The sequence below is a fragment of the Equus caballus genome, chromosome 20, assembly GCF_041296265.1.
Source record: "Equus caballus isolate H_3958 breed thoroughbred chromosome 20, TB-T2T, whole genome shotgun sequence".
In the NCBI taxonomy this organism is placed as follows: Eukaryota; Metazoa; Chordata; class Mammalia; order Perissodactyla; family Equidae; genus Equus; species Equus caballus.
Window position 1 is genome coordinate 29,634,395 of NC_091703.1, and position 10,303 is coordinate 29,644,697.

Genomic DNA, 10,303 nt, shown 5'->3' on the forward strand with positions numbered 1-10,303 from the left:
AGGAGATTAAGAGGAGTACTTGCAACTTCCTATAAATTTATAATTATTTCAAAATAAAAAGCTTAAAAAAGTTATTGACTTTTTAAAAAGCACTGCATTTGGAATGGCAGATTATCTTCCAGAAAGTCGGCAGCCATTAGTAGTCCCTCCCTGCCCCCCGCCCCGCCCCCCGCTAGAGTGTTAAGAGCCTCCTATACCAGACTGACACCCAAGCTGGGTACAACTGTTCCTTTTAACTTTGGCCAATCTGATAAGTGCAGAATGCATCTTTTCCTATTTATACCTCTTTGATTATTGGTGAGGGAGAACATTGTATCCTACCACAGATGCCATCTGGTTTACCGTCTGGTGCCCGTTTTTCTATTGGGGTGGTTGTTTTTTCTTATTGATTCATAAGTACTTGAAAGCACTTATAAGCATGATGAACATATTAATGTGCTTCCTTCACATATATTGTGAATGTTTTTCCTCTTCAGGGCCAGCTTCCTTCCAACTCTCTTAGAGAGATCCTAGGTGGTCCATCCTTTGTGGTTTTAAGCTCAGATAATATTAGGATAGTATTTGGAATGTATATGTTAGCTCTTTTGCAGTGACTTTACTGCAATGTCTGAGAGGCTGCGTCTGCATCTAGACACTCCTATCCACTCAGTAAAAACAGACAATAGTCTTCAAGACCATGGAGGGCTTGCCATCACCTTTTCATAATTCTGCCAGAATTTATGAGTCCCAGATCCTCATCGCACTGGTGAGCGCTGAGTGCTCATGGGGGTGTGTGTAGGTGAGGATGTGGTTTGAATTCTACCTCCTTATGCCCTACTCATGCCTCAGAAATCCTTGCCACTTTGCTATTGGCCTGTGCAGTCTTGGGCTAGTTCCTGCCACGGTATCAAAAGGCTGCTCAGGTACGCGAAGACCTCAGATTAGCGATCTACAAACACTAGTCATGACTGCACAGTTAAGGGCCTCCTATCTTTTCCTCCTTCTCCTAGCAGGCTTTGTGCAGACAGAAAACAATGCAGAGAAGATGAAGGTGAGTGACTTCCAAAGAGGACAAGGCAGGGCTCAAAGGTAGAGTGACTCTTCTATTCTGTTCCAAGATCTCTCCCTCCAGTCCTTCTTGTAAGACTCAGCCTCTGCTTTCTTCCCTTTTGTGGTTTCCCCTAAAGTTTTCTTTTCTTCTCCTTGAATCTTGTTCACTCCTATACATGGGCGTTCCTTGAGTTGAATATATGTAGGGGAAAAAGAGTCTCCTTACTGTGATCCTTTCTCCCCTTCTTCTCCAGGTAGAGGTTGCCTGGATACCTCTCCAGCCACATCAGTATCTGCATCAGAGCAGAGTCTGAGGCATAGGACAGGGCTGGGCATCAGAGTGGGTGGGGACCAGGGTTTGAAGGAGAGGCCAAGCTGACTCCTATCAGATGCGGCTCCGTGGGAAACCCATGAAGAGGAGGAAAGAAACAATATGGAAATTTTAGGGATGGGTAAAGTCAGAGAGTTATTGGAGAAATATAAAACACATAGAAAAGATAAACAGAGGCCTAAAACAACTGGATTTGGAATCAGGAGTCTTGGATTCTGGCCTCAGTTTTATTCCTAATTCATGGTTCAGTTGCTTTATGGATAAAACACATGTGTATGGCAATGGGACGGAGAGTTCAGGGAAGGATAGCAATGAACTAGAAGACTCGGAGGCAAAACAGAATCATGAAGTTAGGGGTAACTCTCATTCACATAGGAGGTTACCACTTTTGGCCTGGGACAGGTCACTTCACCTCTGTTAGCCTCTACTCTCTCATTATAAATTTGTGGTTAGCATTCACCTACCTTAGGAGTGAGTGAGCAATAAGTATTACACATATAATGTGTTCTATAAAAGGCAGCTCTAGTAAGATCTTCCTCCCTCTCTGAAATTGACTAGAGAACCTCCTGGATGACTCTCTATTTTTGAGAATTAATATGGTTTTTATATTACCCAGTGTTGCCTAACTGGGTTTGGAGATCTTGAGCCGTAGCTTTTGTTTAATAAAAGCTGGATCTGGAGGTATTTGATATGATGCAGACTTGAATAAATTTCGAACAGCAACGAATGTCAGGAGTAAGCTGAACTAAAAGGATCCTTTAAGTCCAGAGTCTCTCTAAGTCCACACTTCCTGTACCCTAAGTGCCCAACATGATTTTCAGTGATTTTCATTGCAGCAGCAAAGATGAAAGCCAAATTCTTTAAAATGTTTAGCTTGGAACCAGGCATCATAGAAGGGGAAATGGGTGCTTTCATGTAATATTCTCTTTTATATGTCTCAGTTTTGCTGGTGCATGAATGTATATATGTATTTAGGAAAAAGTGCAAAAGCCTGCATAGAGAAAATGCCTTTTTCCCCAAGAGTAGAGACTGAGTAGCTACAACCTGGTGTGCTAGTGATAGAAGCAGTGGGCTTGTAAGGTTGGAAAAAGTTTGGTTTGATTTTGTGTCGCATCCCTCCTTTAAGTGGAAGCAGATGGTGTTTGGCTAAAACCCTTTCTGGTCCATTGCGTTTCCAGGTGGTCTAGTTTGAGTGTGGACCTTCCTTATCAAGTAAAGTCCTTTTCTCTTTTCTGGTCAATTCCTTTCTGTCTTTTTCTCACAATGTGGTTTGGTAGCTTCCTTTTCATACTTCCTATTTTATATTCCCAGTATTCTATGAACAATTTGTAGCAGCTTCTTCAATATAGGGAAATGGATAAAGATATGCTGGTAAGCACTGTGGAGTCAGTACACTTTGGGTACTGCATTTACCCTGCCGTGGATAGAGACAGAGGAGGAATAAGATGAGATCTGCCTGATAGAGGAATTTAACCTAAAGACAACAAGAATTTCATGGGGAAGTTATTTCTGTTGCGTGGAAATTATTTCTGTTATGTACAGCTCTGTTCAAATATGTTCAGGAGATTTGAGAAGGAATAGGATAGATGAAGTTGATGATGAAGGCAAGTATTAGATACCTAGAGAACAAGGGGGTGAGGAGCTAGGTATGTGATAAGTTGGATGCCACCAGACAGATTTTAGTCACCTACTTGTGGATGGACTATTGAGCTCTCCATCTCCTTTCCTGGGAGGAACAAAAAGTTAGAGTTTCACAGTATTGGCTTGTAAGATTCATATGAGTAAGAGTGACACGAGAGGGAAAACTATTCAAGATGGGGATTATATTAGATTCTAGAATGTTAAACCTGGAAGCCACCTTGAGGATCTGATAGGAATCTAGACAAATATCTTCATTTTGCCCATGGGGAAACTAAGGGTCAAGGATGAGAATTGCCCAGGTTCACAAAGGAATTTGACAATAGAGCTGGCTTCCGATTCCCAGGCCAGAGTTCTTTCCATTCCACCATGCTGATGAATGGAATAAGAAGTCAGAAGACCTAGTGAAGGTTAAAGAAGTAACTTGGTCATCTTCAAATACTTATGCAATTTAAAACCTTCCCTTCACTGAGAGAGTCTAGGCAAGATACCTTCAATCCAGAGGCAAGGAATAGGCTCATTTTCACAGAAGCCTGAAAGACAGTGTGCTTTTCTCCACTTACTTCCAGGTCCTCCCATCCCAGCTCATGAATCTCTGCTCTTTTCATTTATCCAAGTATTTCCTGATATCCTGCCTCTTCCAGGATAATAGAAAGAGACTTGACTGCTTGTTGCTCAAAACACCATTGGCTTTTAAGGCACAAGACCTAAGTTTCAGTCTTGTCATTGACACCTTAGACAATTCTTGTTTGTTTTCTGGGTCTTACTTTATACATATATTATTCTTTGAAAGATTACACAGATGTTAGTAATTGTTGTTATTAATATTATCATTTTTTTAATCTTCCAGACAGATTGCTACAAAGATGTGAAAGACACCATCTATGAATATAGCGCCGTCACTCTTAATGGAAAGGAACACATTCAGTTCAATCAGTATGCGGGCAAGCCTGTCCTTTTTGTCAATGTGGCCACTTATTGTGGTCTGACTGCTCAATATCCTGGTAAGAATTCATAGCCAGGTCTCCTTGGACTACATTTTCCAGCTCATTGTATTCTAAATTGTTATAATTATAATTATGTATCAGAATAAATACTCATGCTCAGGTGACTTCATTCTTCCATTTCAGGAGTCAACAAACTATGGCAAATAGACTAAATCTGGCCGGTCTGTTTTTGTAGATGAAGTTTTATTGGAACACAGCCATCCCCATTTGTTTACATACTGTCTGTGGCTGATTGTACGCTACAAGTCAGAGTTGAGTAGTCGTATGAATAGTGGTGACAGAGAACATCTGGGTCCTAAAGTCTGAAATATTTACTATCTGGACTTTTACAGAGAAAGTTTGCTAACCCCTCCCTATGTGCTGCCTCTGCTTTGCTCCTGAGATTTCCAGGAGAATCAATATATATCTGAGAACTGGGAGCCTCTCTGAAAATTCAAATCTCCTTGGTAAATACAGGAGAGAGGATCAATATTTTTGAGACTTTTTCCAGGTTTTACAGGTAACTTATAAAGGCAGGAAAAAGGGGGGAAGCAGTTTTATACCTGGAGCTGCTTATTATTATTATTATTTTTTTGGTGAGGAAGATTGGCTCTAAACTAACATCTATGCCAATCTTCCTCTATTTTGTATGTGGGATGCTGCCACAGCATAGCTTGATGAGTGGTGTAGGTCTGCACCCAGGATCTGAACCAGCAAACCTCAGGCCACTGAATCAGAGTGTGAAAACTTAACCACTAAGCCACCAGGCTGGCACCTGGAGCTGCTTTTGACTAGAGTGAGGCTGGCAGGGGAGGCAATAAGGGAGGGAAAAACTCCTCCATCCTCAGTGCCTTCTTTAGGTGTAGTTTTCTCTCTCTCTGTACTTTTTCAGGGAATAATTTTGTCTTTCTCATATCTTAGGCCATGTGGTTTAAAAGCCAACGAATAATGAACAGGATGAATTTTACCAGAAACAGATGCACTTCTTACATTTGAACGAATAAGAACTTCATGTTTTTATTTTTGGTTATGTTATGTTTTGAGTAGGTAATATTCACAAGGCTCACCAATTAAAGGGATAAAAAAGTTTAGAGTGAAAAATCTTTCCACTTCCTTCCCTTCCCTTCAAATGACCAATATTATCATATTTACAAAGTATATGGATAGATTCCTTTTTCTGCTTTTCCCTTTGTTGATAACATACCTTAAATACTATTTGCCGCTTTGCTCTTTTAAATAAATAAAGTGCTTTAGAGTTCAGACCATTTCCTCACCCTTTTTTTAAGATTGAATAATATTCTATTGGACCATAATTCATTTTACCAATTTATAGGGACTTTAAAAATCAATTTATTGAGTTCCCACTCTGTACATGACAGATGAGGAAACTGAGGCATAGTTGCTCAAAGACTGGAAGATGAGTTTCCTAATTTGTTGTTTCTTTCCAAGAGTAAGTGATTACTCTTGAAATCACCTGTGACTGAAGACAATAAGGAAGGATGTGGGGAGAGGTACTGAGGAACCACGCGGAAACAGGAAAGCAATCTTTATTTTGTAAAAAAAAAGCAAGAAAGAATAAAAAAGAGAAAAGGGACTAAGAGGAGATACCAGTTGACCAGTTGGCTGAAGCAGAATCTGAATGGCACTGGCCAGTGTTTGTCAGGGGACTGAAGGCATTTAACCCAGAAAGGGTTAACACAGATGATTATAAAAGTCTAAGCAGACAAATTAGAAAACTTGTAGAAAATGGTGAAAGAATGCAGTTGGAAGCTTGTGTTTTGTCATATCAAGGAGAATTTTTAGGTAGAATGCATCTTTAACATCCTAAGGATTGTTAAGAACACCAGAAAGCTCTACTTGGAATTTCTCTGGTTCTCTTTGTCCCTGTCAGCTTTCCTTCCACTCCACCCAGGCTAACCAGCCTGTACAGAAGAGATAAGCCCATTCTCATGGTTCACATCCTGTCCTTCCTTTTAAAAAAGAAAGATTCAGTTAACCAACCAGGAAAGGCAAACTGATGAGCAGTGATATTCAAAGCTAACATCAGCTTTGTTTAAAAATCACATGGTAAACTTTTTTTTAAATTGCGGTAAAAGAAGACATAACCTAAAATTTACCATTTTAATATTTGTAAGTGCGATGTTCAGTAGCGTTAAATACATTCACATTGTTCTTAAACAAATCTCCAGAACTTTTTCATCTTGCAAAAGTGAAACTCTATACCTATTAAACACCTTGCTTTTTCCCCTTTGCCCAAGCCCCTGGTAATCACCATTCTACTTCTTGTTCCTGTAAATTTGACTATTTTATATACCTCATATAAATAGAATCATATAGTATTTGTCTTTTTATGTCTGGTTTATTTCACTTAGCATAGTGTCTTCAACGTTCATCCACGTTGTAGCATGTGACAGAATTCCCTTCCTTTTTAAAGCTGAACAATATTCTGTTGTGTGTATATGTCACATTTTGTTTATCCGTTCATCCATTGATGGACATTTGAGTTGCTTCCCCCTCTTGACTATTATGAATAGTGTTACTATGAACATGGGTGTGTAAGTGTCTCTTTGAGACCCTGCTTTCTATTCTTTTGCATATATACACAGAAGTGGGATTGTTGGATCTATGATAGCTCTATTTTTAATTTTTCGAGGTATCTCCATATTATTTTCCATAGCAGTCACACCAATCTACAATCCCACCAACAGTGACCTGGTGAGCTTTTGAATAATAAAGACGACTGGGCCCTATCTCAGAGGAATGGAATCAGAAAATTCTCCCGGCCCCCAGCTGATTCCAATGTGCTGCAAATTTGAGAAATACTGCATGATAATAAAAGACTTTTGAATGGGTGTCTGGAGCTCCAGTATCTAACGTCAGCCTTGCTGCTAATAGTCTTTCTGTCCTAGAGATTTTTCCTTCTCTGGGCCTGTATTCACCTCTGTAAAATGGAGACCTCCAGGGTCTCTAGCCAGGCCACCATATTGTCCCTTCTCTACCCATAGAACTGAACACACTTCAGGAGGAGCTGAAGCCCTTCGACTTAGTAGTGCTGGGCTTCCCCTGCAACCAATTTGGAAAGCAAGAACCAGGAGAGAACTCAGAGATCCTTCCGGGGCTGAAGTAAGTGCCTGCTTGAAACCTTATAGGAAGCCCCTGTCTACCTTTCCTCAGTCTCCAGAGGCCCTTCCAGGTAGGGGAGGTTCTGGATGGGTGGTGGATTAATAGGATCAGAGGCATCTGTACCCTGATTTTCACTTTGGCCTACCCTGATATGAGTCTGGCAGTGTCCAGAGACTCTCTCCTCCTCCCTTGGTAGTGAGACCTGGATGAACCATGGGAGAGCAGGAGCACAGAAATAGCTGGTACAGAAACAATGTAGGGGACAGGGACAGCTTGTGGAATAGAGAAAAATAAAGTGAATCAGGGAGCTCAAAGTAAAAAGAAAAAAAGAAAAGCCTTATTTTCCCTTCCCAACCCTGTCTGCTATTGGTGTCCCATCATAAATTTCTCTCTTATATTCTGGAGCTTCCCAGGAACATTATGATTCATTGCAGGTATGTCCGTCCGGGGGGAGGATATGTACCTAATTTCCAGCTTTTTGAGAAAGGAGATGTGAATGGTGAAAAAGAACAGAAAGTCTTCACCTTCTTGAAGGTAAGTGAATTACTGACAAGCCTCTTCTTCTCTACTATTCCTAGCATAGAGTTGGTGCAGTAGAAATGGACCCAAGGACTCATGCCTGGGGGTGAGACTGGACTCTTTGGAAGAGACTTCCAGATCAGCATAGGGTCTGGAGTTTAATCTGCTAGTATCTATGAGGCTCTCGTTTAGTGTGGTGGAGTTGTGTAGAATGGCAGCTTTTACTGGGACCACTCTCTTTTGTCATTGACATTCATTCACTCAAGGTACATTTATTGAGTGCTTGCTATCTACATGGGAGTGTGTTAGATAATAAGGGTATAAAGATGAATAAGACACAGTCCTTATCCCTTGATGAGTTCATAGTAGAGAGGGAGACAGAAATGAACAGGTGTAATACAATATAGTAAGTGCCTCTTATGAAACATCAGCTTCTAAACACAGAAAATGTCAGAGCTGAAAGGGTCCCTGAAGATCACCAGAGTTCATTGTTCCTAAGTGCTAGCTTGTGGACCAAGGCTGGCCCACTTTGAGATTGTCATATATCCTCAGTAAATTGAAGAAAATAGGACAGTGTAAGGAGGGTTTCATAAACTCGGCTAATTTACAGGGCTACCCTTTATTCTAGGATTATGACCTATATGTTATTTATTCTCACAATAATATTTTTTAAATTAAATGGTGAAGTGATGATGTTTTAAAAAAATTTTTCTTGTTTGACAAAACGAAATTCTGGTAACTCTATGTTGGTTCCAAAAGATATATTTGAAATGCTACTGGTTCACAGAACCCATGACCTGGGAAGCCACATTCTAATCCACGCAATTTGCTTTACAGAAAAGGAAGCTAAAAGCAAGAGAGGTGACATTTCTTACCCATAGCAGCATGATTTTGTGATGGGGTCACAGAACAAAACAGAAAGAGGGAACAGACCTTTGCTGTAATATCTATAACATTCTTAGTAGTTGGCATGGTGATGATTCAGAGAATTTCTAAGAATCACAGGAAATTTAAATATCTAGGTATGGGATGGAGTGGATTACCTGTGGGTGAAAATAGCCTTGATCATCCAGGAACAGAAATGATGTTGTTGTTTCTCTTTTCCCTCTCTCTGCTTCAGCACTCCTGTCCTCACCCCTCTGATGTTTTGGGCTCATTAAAACATATATCCTGGGAACCTATAAAGGTCCATGACATCCGCTGGAATTTTGAAAAGTTCCTGGTGGGGCCTGATGGAGTCCCTGTCATGCGCTGGTTCCATAAGACTCCGGTCAGTACAGTCAAGTCAGATATCCTGGCGTACCTGAAGCAGTTCAAAATTAAAAAGGGAGGCTGATTTGGGGCCAGGAGCCACCCTGCTTCTCAATGAAGACCTGTTCAAAGAAAAGTCCATCTTCTTACTACACTTTCTTCCTCAATGGCCTCCACTTGACCAAATCACCTCTATACTGTTAGAGTTCCCACTCTCTACCGAGTAGATTTATACTCACGAGTCTACTACTATCTCTTCTTGCAAGAGTATGTGAGTGAAGAACAAAAGAATGGAAACCTAAATCCTCAGACCTCTGTTTAAAATTAGGAATTCATATCCATCAAAGGAAAATCATCTTTCTATGAGGATGGTTCAGTGTGCCACAATATCCCGAAGAAGAATGTTCCTAGACATTTTGACTCTCCCGTCTCTCTCTACCCTAAGGATAAAGAAACAGCAATGGGGTTACGGCCATACAATTTAGTTTCCACTCCATAAGATTTTTCCTCCCCTGAGATAAGCATGTACTGTCAGTTTCCAACTCTTTTCAGATCAGTCTTCAACCATGACACCTCTGCCCTGCACCCCCTCCTGCCCCCGCTGATCTGTCATTCTCCTGTAGGAGCCCTAAGGTAGAGTGGGAGCAGGAAATTCCCTCACATGAAGGGAAGGACATCTCCATGATAGTGGGACCTAGAGCCTCTCTCTAATTTGGACCCTACAAAAACTTTCCTTATTGTCTGATCTTTAGTGTATTCAGGTTATGACACCTGGGCAGGGCACCCTTTGAAGGATGGACTTTCCCCTTTTAACCCTAGATTCCACAGCATCAGAACCAGCCCTGCCACCATCTCCAATAAAATGTTTTCTGCAGCATCTGGGATCACTGTGGTGGTTTTTAAATCCTATCCTGTGCACAAACTCGTCTTATCTCTCTCCTCTTCCTCACTGTGGACTATCACAGAAGGTGTATTGCCCAAATTACCTGAACCTCTTAGAATCTCTTTCCTTCCAGAATCTTGGAAGGTTGTCACCTGATGGCTCTCGATTGTCATCCCTCCTCAGGAATTGCCTCAGGCCAAGGTCATATCTCCTTTCCAGGGGCAGCCTGTATCCAATTAACAGCCAGTGAGGGGTATAAAGGCCAAGCTCTGATATCTCAACTTAGGATAACTTTGAAGTGCTCAACCCAGCTGTAGAGACCCCCAAGGGGTAAGCTGATGCCTTTTCTTCCTGGTACTGCAGCCCAATTTTTCCCTCTGCCAAATTATGCTTCTCTTCTTTGCCCCTCAGGTGCCGATTCTGAGGTAATGCCCTAGTAAGGTTTCTGAATGCAAATCTCCATCTTGGAGTTTTTCCAGGGAACCCAACCTGAAATAGTTGGTACCAAATGTGATCTGAGAAAGAAGATGCTAAGATGAAATT

At 41.1% G+C, this 10,303-nt stretch overlaps 1 protein-coding gene across 1 annotated transcript; it reads left to right on the forward strand.

Annotated features, from left to right (window-relative positions):
* The first annotated feature begins 830 nt into the window (after positions 1–830).
* On the forward strand, positions 831–9,754 carry GPX5 (epididymal secretory glutathione peroxidase). The gene is made up of 5 exons (XM_001504880.4): positions 831–1,030; positions 3,849–4,002; positions 6,990–7,107; positions 7,542–7,641; positions 8,747–9,754. The coding sequence occupies exons 1-5, from the start codon at positions 944–946 to the stop codon at positions 8,960–8,962; spliced, it is 675 nt and encodes a 224-aa protein (XP_001504930.1). The 5' UTR covers positions 831–943; the 3' UTR covers positions 8,963–9,754.
* Positions 9,755–10,303: the final 549 nt, after the last annotated feature.